The sequence below is a fragment of the Cygnus atratus genome, chromosome 13 (assembly GCF_013377495.2).
Source record: "Cygnus atratus isolate AKBS03 ecotype Queensland, Australia chromosome 13, CAtr_DNAZoo_HiC_assembly, whole genome shotgun sequence".
NCBI lineage: Eukaryota > Metazoa > Chordata > Aves > Anseriformes > Anatidae > Cygnus > Cygnus atratus.
In genome coordinates, this window is record NC_066374.1 from 3546899 (window position 1) to 3562963 (window position 16065).

A 16065-nucleotide genomic window follows, 5' to 3' on the forward strand; every position below is an offset into this window, starting at 1 on the left:
TATTTGGTGACTGTAATGCACTTATTACAACCTTTTTAGACACTCCTGAACAATAAGATCTAATGTTACAACTTCAATTAATCATGCCTGTGCCTTCCAGATCCAGACTGTGAAACTGCAGCAGTATTTAGTTCAGCAGAGCCTACAGCAAACTTGGTAAGGTTTAGTTGCTGCCTGCCCAGATTGGGAATCCTTGAAGCATGTAGTGTTCTTCATGGAAACTGTCTTTGGAAGAAAGCTTAACGTAGGAGGTCAGAATATTTTCTTTGGAAGAAAAGGTAGATCACTTCACTTATTTGCCCCCCACACTGGTGAGGATTTTATCAGAGTCTGCAAGCACATCTGAATTGTGCTAGATACATTAAGACTTTCCACCTTCTCCCTCTGCAAAGCCTCTATTTGAGGGCTGTTTACTTTTTTCCCCTTTCTGCTCCAAGTAGCATTTACTTTTATTATGCTATCTTTCAAGTTCTATACCAGTTAGCCTTATCCCTCTGATGTGTAAATGGAGAGATCTCACCTTTGATAGAATTGACTTTGATTTTTTTTAAATCTGAAATTAGTCAGGGGCTAGCTCTCTTCCTTTCTCAAGTCACGTGTTGGCCTGCAGTGGTGTGAAAGACCTGTGCACATCAGAATAAAATTGGTTTTACATGAGTTATGAAAGAACTTCAGTGTGTTTGTGTGTAGTTCATGATTAGAAAATTTTTAGGGCTCTGGTGTGTGTAGCTTTCACTTCTATGCATTTTAAATGGACCATGCTCTGCTTTGGAACCCCTTCAGGAAGAAGGGACAGTCTCTGTGTCGTCTCAAGATGGAGTGGCTTCCTACAGCTATCCCCAGAAGGTAGTATCTGGTACTCTGTTGTGGCAGCCCTGCAGATAGATGACCACTGTGCGGGGTTTTGTTCTTCCCCTCTTAGTCTTGTTGCAAAGAATATAATTCCCTATAGCGCATAATGGAAGGGTGGAAAGATGCATTTGCAGGTGTCTGCAATTTAAATGGATATTTTTAGGTCAATATTTTTCAAGCCAAGTTTTGGAGAACTTGGATAACTACTTGCCTTCACAGAAGTGCACTTTGGAAGTTCTAGTTGTAAAGCGTGAACTTTTAAACTGTGATATTTCTGTAGCTCTTGTCCAAGCCAACTATAGAGGTAGTGTAATGAACATTGATTCTTTTGCAGGTGATGGTGAACTCTGCAGTGATCTCAAACTCCACGGGTGTTAATGTTGCTCCAGCTACAGTATTCTCCTCAAATTCTGCTGCCTCCACTCAAGCCAGCATCACAACAGCTGTTCCCCCACAAACAGGTGTTCAGCCAATCCTAGTGTCTCCCCCTTCAATAGGGACACCAGGTAGTGTGCATGCTAAGGCTGTGAACTTGGATGTCTAACCTTTCAGTTGCGTTCTTACCTCCCATTTTTTCCTTGTTCTACGTATCCAAAACAGATGTCGAAAGGTTTATAAAAAATACCACTTGCTTTGGCTTAAATGACTTATCAGTAGTTGTAACTCCACTGCTGACTTTCACGTTCCCATGCTTTGAAGGGAACAGTTGCTGCTGAATTTGCGTGGGAATTGGAAGTCTCTGCTTTGGAGTTGTTCCACCCACCCTTGCCTGCCTTTAGCCATCAATGTAAAGTGTTTTACTAGTGGGTTCCTTTTTAAAAGACGGAAGTTCATGGCTGCTTCCTTCTTGTGTTTTTACAGTTAGTTTTCTTTGTCTTGAGAGACTGGTGTTAAGTCCCAGGTTTTACTACCTCTTCCAGAAGAGTTGCTGGCTGTGACAGCTCAAGGGCTGCAAAAGTGAATCAAATTCATTTTTGTGGTCCTTACTTAGCTCCTATCCCTAGCTACTTGCTACTTCTATCACAAGATCAAATTTGTGACGTGCCACACGCTAACCACCTGGAATTGTCTTTCCTTTGTTATTGCGAAATGTCTCCCTTAAGAAAATGACTTTCCCTCCTTACAAAGAATATTTCTCATGTCTTCTGTAACTCTTCATTTCTTCATTTAGCATCCAAAAAAAAAAAGCCATAAATCCCCACAAAACCCCATTGTAAAACCCCATTGTCATTCAGTTCTCCTTAATTCTGTCCTCTTTACCTGTTCCTTTTTACTTGTTTGGGTTATTTTGTATTCTACTTGAGAGATCAGTCAGCACTGTTCTCTAAGTTAATCAGTGATGCAATTAAAAAGAAGCTGCTGTTCTACAAATGTGGGCCGCCTAATATGTGTTCAAGATAAACTTGTCCAAAAACTTTTGCCTGGTATGTTTTGAGCCTTCCCTTATTTTTGTGTGGTTTTGTCATCAAAAAACTGTGGTGATTTGAGTAGTCTTTTCCCTGTTGTTCTAGGACAGACAATTATATAAGGAAAGCCTGACCTACCATCTAGTATGAACAACTGATTGAAAGAGGCATTTGTTCTTAACTGGACTATGAAGCACGTAAATAGATACACAATTAAGATGTGGAATTGGAACCTTCCCATCTGGTTTTAAAACTTCTGGACTTTTGAAGTGGGGGGGAAGTGATTACTAAAGAGAACTTAACATTAAAGCTTATTTATGGGTACTGAGATGATAGGAAGTATACACCTAATTGTGTAACTTCACATCTTTCTCAGTTGAGGAAGATGCTATTGTAAATTTGACTTGACTTTTGTTTCCTTCTAATAGTAGCAGTTTCATCAGTGCCATTCCCAATTTACTCAGCTCCTCTTCCTCCAGTCAGTGAGGTGGGAGAAGCTGGTGCTGTTCCTCCGCCTTACTCTTGTGATCCCAGTGGCAGTGATCTGCCTCGAGGTAATGAAGGTATTGTGTTTTTACTACTGGCATAGTTCTGACTTGTCTTCTCCTTGGAAACTTAACAATACCTGTAGTGAGAAGAAGTGGCTCTTTACTTCTTATTCCATTTGAGCTGCAATGGTTTGGATGCTTACAGTAAAAATTCATAGTTCTGAATAACAAGTTCATATCAGACTCAAACATGTGATTTACTGCAGCTTTAGACAGCATCCTAAAGAAACAAATATCAGTAGAGAGCGTGCTTGTATCTGTATCCTACTACCTCTGGGTGGAATAATCGTTTTTCTGATTCTTTTTAAAACCAGTTATGCGCTTATAAAGTTCTGGTGTTACACAGTTCAGTGGATATTGGGCTGTTGTCCTGTATGGCTTTGAGATGTCATTCTGTAGTATCAGAAATAGATGATGGAGAGTGTATAGGTTTCTGTTCATTGAGTGCGCAGACTTCTTGTGTACTGTCATCAGTTATGACAGCATCTTTTAAGGTAGATTTTTGTCTGTCAAGCACCAAGCATGGGAAGACCAGTACAGTAACTACTAGCATAGCAGCTCAAAATTGGCTTTCAGCCTTGTCAGCTGAGCTTGGGCTTCACTTCTAAAGTGGTAGACTTTAATCAACTTGCTCCAATTTAAGAATACCTGTATGCAGTGCAAAGTTGCAAGGCTTGGCTAACAGTGCAACAGGCATATACATACTTGATTTTGGAGTCATTAATATATCCCCTTATTCTATAACGTTTGTGTCTCTTGAGACACAAATAGGGTCTGTAACTTGCAGAGCTTTGTTTCATTAAGTAAGCCAAAGATCAAGCTGTCTGCTGTCCTTACCATGAGCTAAGTACCTCTCAACTACAGGAATAACAGTCCTGCTTATTACTATGCTGTGTATCTTGCTTTCCTCTTGGGCCTCAAAGCGTTCCTGCCTAGTGTGCAGTGATGTGATAGAGGCACACATCTCAAAAGGAAGATAAAAGTATTGTGATAGTGTCTGTCTTCACTGATGAAGGATTGCTTGTCTGTGTAATTTGTGCAGCTGTAGAAAATCCGCTCTTCTCTGTGCATTGCCAATGGCTCAACTTACTCAGAGGATTAGAGACTTAAAAAGGTTGTAAAAGCAGTTACTCAGCCTGCTTGTCCTGATAGCAGCATTTGTCTTGTCCTAAAGTGTAGTGCAAATGCTCTGGGTAGGTGTTGGTGTTTACTTCTGGCTACCTATATGGACACTGCATCAAGTGAACAGCTTCAGGTGTTGCTGCCTTGTCTAGCAGACAGCTTGGGGGAGGCTGGTTTTGGGAGTAGTGAGGCCAAGCTAGAGGTAAGCTGTAGCTTGATCTGGAGAGCAGTAGGCAGGAAAACTGGATGTCTGCTTATACATTTGTTCTTGCAGTGGGTTCATCTCTGCCTGCTAGCTGAAATACACCTGCTCTTTAGGTATTCTCCCCCCTTCATGGAGTAGATATGTTGAAAGTCAGTGCATGGTGGTTGGCTTGCTTGATAGCCACCTACAGATAGAACAAATGTGACTTTTATCAAAGCCTTACCTTTTGCTGAAGCTCCTGACTCAAGAATTTTCTCTGTTGGTGTGGAGAGTAGCCTTTCATTCAGGGTTGAGTGAGTAAAAACTGGCTGCATAAATGTAGGGTGTGTAAAATCCAGCCATTTTTTTGCATTGTTTGGATTGGTATGCTTTCACTCTAAGTATCTAACTTGAATTTCTCCCCACAGCCACCCTGGGGGGGAGGGGGAAAAAAAAACATGCCACAGCCTTGTAACTGCGACTGTATTTCAGATGTATAGTAGCTCTGAGTTCTAGTGTGTTAGAATGTAAAGCTTGTGGCTCTTATTCCAAAATCTGTTATCTTATTTAAAGATGTGGCATAAAGTACTTCAGTAATGCAGATTTTCATGCTTGATTCAACATACTTCCATCTAAAGTAACTTCATTGTCCCTGTGTGGAGCTTGCATCAAAGTACTAATCCTAGAGGGCCTATTTCAGATAATAAGAGTTGCTATTGATATCTACAGTTCAGGTAGCTGCATCTGGTAGATTTCAAAGCAACTTTGGGCCAGAATGCTGTGAATTTTGAGATTTATTTATTTTTTGCCAGAAGTTGATCTGGAGAAAAAAAGCAGGATTCAAAAACATCATGGTATGGCTTCTCAAAGGTCTGCTGCTCTAATAGGTAGTGCAAACACATTAGCAGTATATTTACTCTTTTGCAGGTGCTCTTGATTCCTGGTTTTGATCTTGAATTTTCTACTTTCCTACTGCAGTAGTATCACTGTAGATGATCCTAAGTACCTGTCAGAGTTAATCATCTTCAGCTTTCATTAAATGCCCTTAACTGAGGCTTTCAGTGCTCAGGAGAACTGGGTGTTAAGTGTACTGAAAAAATCTGGAGTGGGTGTGGATTAATAACCTCTTCAGGCCCTGCCCACAGTTCTTCAAGTGAGTCACTCCTCGTAGTACTGGCCATGTCCTTCTGGGGATAAACTCCAAATTTTTTTTAGAAGCTTAAATTTGGTAGTTAATGACACAAATGGTACATGTAATTCCGTGTATTGTTGCTGTCTACATTGAGACTATTGTCAGTGTCACTACACAGAAGCTTTGGAGTAGTGCGTGGTAAGGTATTTGGATATACTTGACTTAAAGTTCTGTGCAGTTTCCTTAAAAAAAAAAAAAACCACAACCTACCTGCATGACTGGTGTTTGGGAGTCTGACTTGTTAACAGACTGAAGTCCTGGACTGGAGAGTAAGACAGGCCATGTGCTGTAGCATTAATTGGTACTTCTGCATTTGTTCCAATTCTAAGAGACTCTTGAGTCTTTTTTTATAGAGTTTAGGGCTTGTGAAACTTATTTATTAATACGGTGACCTTAGGGGTCTTAGCCTCATCTGCTCCCTTCCATTTGAAGCAGCTGCTGATAGACTGCTTGCTATTGCTGTGTTCCAGAGACCGTTCCTTTCTTGCAGTGGCATTCAGGATTGATCTGAGAGTCACTCAGTGCAGTGAACTTTGTCTTGATGCCTTATGAGATTTTTATCAGTAGTAAATGTGGTCTTCATATTTTCATGTCAGGGTGGTTAACTTCTTCTGGCTTAGCTGTTGCTTAATAAGGTATTTTTTCTTTTACTAAAGAATGACTGGATTTCTAGGCATCTAAAAGAAGAATATAAACAGACTGATCTCCTAATGTACTGGCTTCTGTTCTAGCATACCACAGACATCAGTATTTCCTGTATCAGTTTCACTTTGGTCTCCCAGCTCCTCCTTTGTACTGTTATTGCTGCTATGAAGTAGATGTTTCACTCGGTTCTTACGCTTGATTTGCATAAACAACTGAAGAACAGAATCAGGTTTTAAAAAGCCTTCTTTCAACGTAGGTGCAGTTTCAGTTAGATACTAAAAAGTTGGCATTTAGGTAAGTCTTCAGGTTATTTTCAGTATTTGACTGGTTAATGTCACAACCAAAGCACCGGCCTTTTCAGGAGTAAGCTTAGAGCTCTTAGCTAACTTAGGAAATGCATACAGTTCCTTCTTTATATCTAAGTGGATTGTTGCCCTGATCAAATATGCTGAACAGTAAAAGAGTTGAGAATTGGCAACAGAGGAATAAATCCTTGTTCATTTCAGGATTGGGGTTTGCATTTCTGATGCTATTCCTGTCTACAGCAAACTGACAGTACTATAGAAGAGCAGGGCTGTGAAAGGATGCACATGTAGTAGCTGGATGGACAGGAAGGCTATGTGGAGCCAAGGTCGTGGCCTAGGGAGGAGTGGATAAGTGGTAAGAAGACAGCAACGCCTCCAGAGCTGCAATACTGCCCCATGTTGAAGCCCTCAGCGATTTGCTCATGTTGAGTTGTTTTCTCTGCTTTACTGCTTTGATTTTTTTTGAGGTCCCAGCAGCACTAAATGATGTGTGTCTGTTTGTACTTGCATGCAAACCTGTTGCTGTGGAATAGGTGACTTACTTTTTTGAGCCTTTAAAACAAATCTCAGTTTTATGACTGAGAAATCAGTTTATGCACAGTTCTGGAACTGTCATAGGATTAAAACATGCTTGAACTTGAAAGGTTTTAAACAGCTCCACTGTTTTGGGCAGTTGGACTTTATAAACCTTGTTATGATTGGCAAGTGGTTTTAAACTTCCTCTGTGCTTCTGGGATTGCTCCTTAGTGTATCATGTGTTTGCCCCGAGTCAGATAATCCAGTACATGGAAGATGGAAGTAAAAGACTAGCTGCAAGAAGGCAGGAACTGAGTTCCCTTTAACCCTAGTGAGGAAGGAGAAGGAAGGAACAGTCCTTGTCCACACCCTGTATTCTGACATGGTTATAACAGTTTGGGGGACCTCAAAACCTAGTTCTGAGGGTTTTAGGGTTGCTGTATATGTTGTCTCTATTGACATCTCTCTGGGCAGAAGCAGTGTGAAGCTGGGGTCTCTATGGAGTTGGGCCCTTGTCTCACGTGTCAGCCTAGTACATGGGTGTTCACAATGTGTATACAGTCTATGTGTATACAGTGTGTGTACATTGGGGGTCAGTGACCACTGGCATATGAGGCGGTAGCTCCTGCCTTGTCTCTGCTTCCAGACACTTCCCTATTTCTACAGTGAGGAAAAGAGGAAGTGCTCTTAGCAGACACCTTAGTTCAGGACCTCATAACCAAATTCTTATTTGATGACGAAGTATTTTTTTCTCTGAAAACCAGGCCTTAATAAGCCATAATTGCCAAAGTTCCTAGGTGGGTGCTTAGATAATGGAGACTTACAACAGATCTGACAAATATCACTTGAGGAATCAAGACCGGACTTAAAGCAATGTAATGATTTGTTAGTGTTAGGTCATAGGTTGGACTAGGTGGTCTTGGAGGTCTCTTCCAACCTAAATGATTCTGTAATGTTGAAGTTTGATTTGACATTAGTCAAGCACAACTATTGTACAAATATCTAACTGGATTAACTGAACGGGTCATTATAACTATTGCATCTCTTCATATTCAAGACATACTCATCACCCTCAAAACATTAAAGAAAAAAATAATGCTAAAGTAGTTACTTAATCATTTAAGTGATTCTAAATGTTCTAATATATGTAAACTTATTTTCCTCATCAGTTTATACTAACTTGCTCTTTAATGTCATGTCCTTTAATTTCAGATACAAAGGTCTTGCAGTATTATTTTAATCTGGGACTGCAAGTAAGTGCTTTTAAAACGAGTACAGTAAATTGCCTGTAAAAACTGCTGCTTTTCTTGACAGATGTACTGATGTATTTAAGACTTCCAAGTGTGCTAAATGTGTAGTTGACTATTAATACATATGGGCTTGCTTGGAGGAGATTAAAGTGTAGCTCAGGAAGTGAAGCGCTAACTCAAACTGTAAAGCACATTAGTACATCCAGTTGTTTACTTGGATTTTTGTGGAGGATGGTGGATAAATAATCTTTCTTTTAAGATAAAGGGAAGGAACCTGAGCCATTCTTAAAAAAAAAAAAAAAAAAAACTGCTTAGATGAGATCAAAGACCATTTAGAGATGTGTGCTTTGAATCCTCTAGGACATGCACAGCTGTGTTCAGACCATTTCTTGTGTTCTGGGAACCATTGCTCTGCAGCTGCCTGCAGCCATTGCCTCTGCACCAGCAGCCGTGGGCAGTGTCAGTGCTGGAACTCTGGGAAGTAAATCAGCTTTTTCAACTGAAGAAGTAGGGGGAAAAAATCTTGAATATGACCAAGTTGATTACAAAGACTCAAATTCCTTAAGAATTAGAACCGCAGTGTAGAACTGAGGTAGTTACAGCTATTCCAGTAACTCTTCTGGCAGTCTGTCTTTTTTTCCTCCTTTGTGTATAACTATCTTAGTGACAGAAGAGAAAAATGCACTTCTTCCTATGTTTAGATCTGAAACTAGCAGTGATTGGGAAGAAGGATGGGGAGTGTGGTTATATGCATGACTCTGTTTTGTTTTTTCCCCAAAAAGTATTACCACCAGAGCTATTGGCATTCCATGGTGTACGTACAGCCAGTACCACCAGCGTCACCAGTGGAAGCTTATCCAGCATATGCTGAGCCTGCTCACGTCCTAGATCAGTCAGTACCTCAGCTCTATGCTGATGCTGGGCGAGCTGAAGTGCATCAGGTTCCCTTGGAAGCACCTGCAAATGGTTAGTATTTGAGGATAAGACTACATACAGAGACTGTGAAAAGTAAGGGAATGATTTTCAGAGTGCAGCTGTTTGCTTGCACCATTATAGGAAGGGTGAGGTTGGGAAGATGTACTTGGGTTACCACAAGTTCCTCTGCCATCTTTGTTACTGCTTAAAGTTGTTAGACTTACTGATGTAGCCACCAATGCCAAAGGTTTTTTAAAGCTGTAAAAAAAGAAAAGTAATCCTTTTTAGGTTTGTATTCAGCATGCTAATTTTAACTTGGAAGAACTTACTCTGAAATTGCGTTGAAGGCATTTCTTTTGCTCATTGATAAGCAAATAGTCATGGTATCAAAACAATGCCCGTTCTTAAAATAAAGGAGACAATTAAGTTTTGGCAGGCGTCGAGCATTGCTACTTTCACAAGTATTTTTAAAAGAGATATTGCAACCCGTAGTTTTAGGCTCTGCAAGCTGAGCTGTTATCTTCTGAATAGGCCTCATTGCTAGCTGTGTCAACTACTGTGTGGAAAAATTGCAGCAAAACTTAGCTTCCTGTAGCAGCTTTGTAAAAAGCTGGTAGATAGACTTGGCAGTAAATAAAAGGTTTGTATTAAATAAGGAAAAAGACGTCAAGAAGGTCAGATGCCTGGCTCGTGAAAGTCTGTGGAATGTGGCAAATGGTCAACGTTGGAAAGAGCGCATCGTGACAAATCTGTTGCTTGGATGCAGAGAGGCTTAATGCTCTGATAATGCTTCAGCCTGTTAGCTGGGGTAGTTCTGCATAGAATAGCATCATCTCAAGGATTAAATAGCCAAATAACATATTAGCCCTTTACCGAAGTTTCTCTTTAAGTTTCTACTTCTGCAGAATGCTGTTAAGTAATTCTCTAATGGGTTTTAGTGACGAGTCTAACTTGAGAATAACTCACCAACTTAGGTCCTAAGATGACTTTCACCCTGCCATTGGGAAGAAAATATAGGGGTATAAAGTTGTTGTCACCTAAATAGATTTTCCCTTCTGGCCACCAAAATAATGCTATGTTTGCTGTGATGAAAGTCTATATAAAAAGGTCACAAATATAGTGAGTATATGACAAATGTGTTTTGTTCTTTTTTAGGTAACTTTCAAAATGCAGAGCCTCCACCCCCATCCCACGGCACAGTATACTACCCAGTGGTGTCAGATCCCTACAGCCAGCCATCTCTCCCAGGGTATGACTCTTGCATCTCTGTAGTACCTGCCTATCACTACCTTAGTTCCTGGCATCCAGTAAATCCACCGTATGGAAATTCCCCACGAATTCCCAATGCTGTAAGTTCTGGACCACTACACCAAGTCAGCTATATTGCCTCACCTAATCCTGCACCACACTACATGCCTCAAGGAATGTAAATCTGGGAGGTGTAAGCTCACTTCTTGCACTTGGTTTCTCGTTTCTTTTTTGTCAATTATATATTAATGTTGTTTCATAAGTGTTATCCTGTCTCAGTGGGCTGGGTTGATTGATTTAAGCTGCATTCAGGTTTCATGTTTCTTTCCAGGCTTATGCTAATGATAAGCTTGACAGGATGCTGTTTTGGTAGTTCATAGAAGAAAGCATAGGAAAAGAGTATACATACACTACAGTGTAGAGGAACACCAAGCATATATTTGACTACACAAAATACGTATAAAAACAAGCTGTCACTAAAGGAAAATGGCACCATATACCTCTGAGGGGTTACACTGGAACACATAAACACATAGTTCTTGTTTAAGCATGACTGCCATTACAACCACAGCTAAAAACTGGGTGCGGAGTTGTTAGGACAGAATTGTTTGAAACAAGTTGGTGTTCTCAGATTTCACCTTTGCAATTAGCAATCATGTATTTGTAATAGCTGTGTCTCCTCTGATTTCACTCTATGTAGGCTTCATGTCTCTTGAAAGTGTAAGAGTACTGTTGTGATCTGTTCTGCTGTATGTTGGTATGTATTTGTGAGCTTTGTTTTGTGAAAGCTGTTGCACAAATGGTGGTAGTCTTGGTGTTCAATTTGCACTGACAGCACAAAATAAAAGCATCTAACACAAGGAAGCGAGTGGTCATTTATCACTGGCAGGTTATGTTCCTAACGATTAGTGATCCAACAGGCAGAACTGAGGAAATGTAATTGTGTGGGGTAAGGTTGCTCCAACCTCCTATGAGAAAGCAGTAGCTTTTAACATGAGAGAGTGCAGCTCTAGCTGTGTTTTTGTTAAGTTTAGGATTAAAATGTTGAATATTCTCTGCTTGCAAACTTAATTCTTTCCAATGACTGCACAGGCTCTGTCCCTGATGGAAACTTGCACTGGATGTGCAAAATTGTCAGGTGGTGGCCCTGCCTTTAGCCTGGGCACCATGGTGGCATAGCCCTGTCCTGGGGTAACAAACAAGGGCACAACTGCAGGTTTATAGCACCTTGGTGCCGAGGGCCCTAAAAACTAGTAAAGACCTCTATTTACCAAATCTTAACTTGACTGAAATGCTGAATTCAAGCTCAAATACCATGCTCCTGAAAGTAATGTCTGCCAGGTCTTGTAAAGATTTGGGCCATCATAATTCAAACAAGCCTGACATCCCCCATGTAGGCTAGGTAAGGAAATTAAGTTGTAATTTTGCAAAGTGGCACAATTGCTACTGATAAAGCTGAAATAAACTGTGTTCTGGACTTTGTAGTGACTTTTTTTATATAGCTGAGTAGGGATAAAGAACCAACTGCAGAATGGGGCGGAAGGCGTGCCTTTACATCAGGCTGTCTTTTAAGTAAACACAGGAGCAAAAACAGCAGGAAAAAGTGACTCCTTACAACTTTATTTTAAAATTCATCCGGCACTTCTGGTGTTGATCTTATTTCCTTAAAACTCGTAAGGATCTTTTTCCCTCTCCTTTAATAAAGGTGGTGATTTAATCCTGTTGTCTGGGGGTTGTAAGCTTGGCTTCTGGTTTGTCTCTTCAACTCTAATCGCTGTGCGTTTAACTTGGTAGTTTAATAAGGTTTTTCAAGATGGAGGAGACAGATGAAAAGTCAAAGCATGATAAAAATGATCCCTGATGAGCTAATTTGATTATGAGCTGTTGTACAAGCTTTAAAAAACACACACAAAATATGATTCTCATGTAATGGGAGACCATTAGGATTTTGGCCTTAGTATTTGTCTCTTTCAAAGAGCATGGGACTTGCACAGGCCTCTCTCAGACTGGGGAGAAGATACCACAGGGGTTTTTTCCTCTCTGAAAAAGCATTCACTAGGCTAGCCTCTGAAAGGAATCTGTGAACCATGGGACTGACTTAGGCACTCAGAAATGGAACAGATTTAAGAAGTACAATCTCCATCATGGAGTCATCGAGTGCCTTTCCACCTCAGTCACGAGTGCCATCTGTCATATCCCAAGCAGTTGCTATTACTCACTGAAGTGAATCTCCCCACTTTCAGGCTTTGGCTGTGAATAATAATGCCTCCTTTCTTACGCTGTCAGGGAGACAGCCTTGCTTTTTTATGCAAATGGTTATCATAATTAAGATTTGATGTTTATCTCCTGGTAATTTTTTGTCTACAAGAGTCAACTTTTTTTTCTGCTGTTAGAAACACACATGTGGTAGGGAGTCAAGATTTTTATCTTTTTGCTTATCTTTCTAGTAGGTGGATTTTTCAGTGTTAGCCCTGGCTCTTGTGGCCATGTTAACCACTGTGACATATGTATTTGTATCAGTTAAGCACAATTTTCATATCTGTAATATATGTACAGTTAACTTGCTTATTGATATATATATATATATATATACACACAAAGGCACCTCAGTTGTGACTTGATGCATGCATCAAGAGGGCTGTTCACAGTTTTAAAAAAAAAACTGTTTTAAAAAAAAAAAAAGCCACTGCTCAACCTAAAACACAGTTAGCCACCTTCATGCTTCAACCATTTTGTGATCCAGAGATAACTGGGCCTGGCTACATCGTCCTTGCACTAATAATATTGCTGGTCTTGGGATTTAGTGTTCCAGTGGCTAACTGCTACAAACCAGTTCCCTTTTCAGAGGCTGTAAGATAACTCATGTTAAAAACACACAGAACTTCAGGAGGGGTTGAAGGTTTCTCTTGTTGGGGGTGATGGTTTAGGGGGAAGGGAGGGATGTCTGCCATAGACACCAAGATGTGGGCTCTGGATTTATTTTTTTTGTGGGGAGCCCAACGTCAGCCTGGTGGTTATCAAAACTTGTCATCTTTGGCTCAGTTACAATTTGTTACTGGACCAGTGCTCTGTGTTTCACACTCAGCAAAATTGCCCTGAACAGGGGGAGTAGGGTGTTGCTCCCAGCTGTAAGCATATTTTACCTTTGAGTAGAAGCACAGAGAAATGTGAGCGTTGATTACTGCAGGGAACAACAATTTTCCTTCAGATTGATTTTTTTTTGTCCTCTTTATTCAGCTTCTTCAAGTATGTTGCATAATAATTTTTAAAGCAAACAGACTTGATCCTGAAATCTGTTGTTTTTTAGATATTTTTTTTTGTGGATAGGTTTTCAGCCTTCAAAAGGGAGAACGGAAGACTCACGCTGCTCAGTCTGTGCTAGTCATGCTTGCTGCCTCCTTTTCCACACAATGTTTTCCTAGGTGAAAGGCAGAGGCTCCAAGTACATTATCACCTGAAGGCTGTGCAGGAGAGGTCCGTGAGCAGGTAGCACCACCAAGCAGTGCTCCTGTCAGATGTGGGCACTTCCGATCACCTAGACACCAGCAGCCTCCGAGCCATGCCTCTTCTGAGAGTACAGGATAAAACCAGCAGTGATCAACCACAGTTCTGTGTTTTGGGGTGTGGGCTTTTGTCTAAGTATTTCACCCTCTTCTGAGCTGCTGCACACCTTCCTGCACTTAGGAGGGGCAGCGCTGGTCCTGGCTCAGCCTGTGCATGTTGACATTCCTCACATCTCTGCTGCGTGCTAGAGTCTTTCTGAAGTCTTTTGAATTGTGAAAATCCATCTGTTACTGAAGGTAATTATTATAAGTGCTGTAGAGGCAAATCATGCTGATTCTGCCTGCCAGCAGCATTAGTCTGCAGGGATGTTGTTGGCTACTGTTCTGTGGTTGGTAGGACCAAGCAAAGACCCACGGTGTGGTGCTTTTCTGCCTCAGTTGTTTGGCTTTAGCCTCCCATTCTCTCTGGAGTGGTGCTGGATATCCTTCTCATTTATAAAATCACACAGCATTATGGATGGGAAATATTCAAACGTGAAATACTTCTAAGTAACCTCTTTTATCACAACGGAGGAAGGTAAAACTCCTGAATTAGAACCTTATGGCTTTGAAATGAGATCAGAGTTTAAATTTTGCAGGGCAGGCCAATATCTAGAAGCTCCTACAGATCTTCAAGTCACTGCTGCTTACCGCTTTGCAGTCAGCTGTGCCGAGGCAAGTACAAAATATTCCAGTGTTAGCTACAGGCTATGGGCAGGTGCTTTTTGCAGTTCAGTCGTCGCTACAAGTGTGGTGATCTGCAGTAACGGCAGCATGCGCCTGGGTCCTGATGGGGTGTTTTCACATGTTGGGATCATTTATGGCAATATGCTTATTTCTGTTGCTAAACCTTGCCTTCACTGGAGGAGGTACAAGTTCTGCCACCAGCTTCTGGGTGCTGAGGTTTACCCGATGGTAATTGCCTTCCCTCATGGCTGTGACAGCTGCCTGACAGCATTATGTTACAGAAAACAGTCCTTCAAGAAGTGACACGTCCTATAACAACGAAAGTAGTGGACCCTCCAAATCCCTCTACCCTCTCCTTTGTATATCTTTCCTGTTCCCTACCCTGCCAATTTCCATTTTTCATCCGAATCTCAGACTGGTTTCTGCCTCTTTACATCATTTTTTTATATTTGCCAGAGTTGAAAGCAAAAATGTTTAATATTTGCAGTGATTATGTGAGTGTGTGGTTTGTATTACTTTTTCAGGAAGTGCAAGTAAGGGGGGAGAGGATATTCCGCAAAACTCCTGCGTCTGCCTCCCTACCTCCCTGATCAAATCCAGGATTTTTGCCTCTGCACTGACAGCTGTACACATGGAGGTCATTTTCAGGTGCAGTTTGGTCCCAATTTCTGGAGTAGAAAACACAACTGGGGATTCAGGGTGCCTTAACTTTGAACTACCAGGCTTTCCGATAAGAGAGGGGAATGTGAATCTAACTTTGAAATATCCTTTTTCCATTTTTTTTATCTTCTAAGAAAAGCCTTCTGACATCCTTTGAGTGTTGTATAACTTGGGAAAGCTCTTGCTTGCCTGGGGACTTGACCGAGAGCTTCTGGTAGCTGCTGGAAACCTGAAATTTAACTGTATGCCTACAGTACTTTAATGAGATTTGGAGGACAGCTTAACACGAGCAAATTATGTTAATGTAGTTATATGTTGTTGCTTAATGACTGTCTCACGCTATTAGCTATGTTGCTGTATAGTCCAATGTGGATGATATAGTTACGCTGGTCGAAGGATATCTTTGGGGAGCGAATTAAAATGAAATTATGCATACTTGGACTCCTTTGCACAGGAGTAATTGCGTTCATGTGGTGCATTTTATTTACCAGCACTTAAAGTGGGTTTGCTATTCCCTGTTACAGAGAGGATATAATGAAAGGGATTTTCAAATTACTATTTTTTTATTTTTATTTTGCACAGGCCGGTGCTGCTCAACTCTTGCCCACAAACACTTGCTCACATGTGGCTGGCCGACTTCGTTGCAGGTAAGTAGGACTACACCACATCTTTTTCATGTAAACACTGATATAAATTTATATAGAATTGGAGCCCTTAAGTGCACCTATGACCACTGAAAGCCCTTGAGGATGCTGTGCGGAACGTGGTAAAAATTATAAGATGTCACGTGTTTTACTGTTCATAAATGTTTATTATCAATAGGCAGCTGGAAATGTTACATCTGAAAAGGTAGAAACACCTTGAATTTCAATAGGCTTACATTTTTGGGAAAAAAATTAAATGCTTTATTTTTTTCAGTTTACAGTTAAGCTAAAAATACACATAAAATAAATATTTTTATTTATTTATATACATTTCATTTTTACATGTTAT

The 16065-nt window shown here is 40.7% G+C and overlaps 1 protein-coding gene across 1 annotated transcript in view; it reads left to right on the forward strand.

Annotated features, from left to right (window-relative positions):
• Positions 1-11043, forward strand: part of ALG13 (ALG13 UDP-N-acetylglucosaminyltransferase subunit) — a 31607-nt gene extending 20564 nt beyond the window's left edge. The window contains exons 24-29 of the mRNA XM_050713444.1: positions 101-156; positions 1187-1358; positions 2687-2812; positions 7983-8023; positions 8803-8986; positions 10091-11043. Of these exons, the coding sequence (XP_050569401.1) occupies positions 101-156; positions 1187-1358; positions 2687-2812; positions 7983-8023; positions 8803-8986; positions 10091-10365 (854 nt within the window). The 3' untranslated portion in view covers positions 10366-11043. The remainder of the gene's footprint in view (positions 1-100; positions 157-1186; positions 1359-2686; positions 2813-7982; positions 8024-8802; positions 8987-10090) is intronic.
• Positions 11044-16065: the final 5022 nt, after the last annotated feature.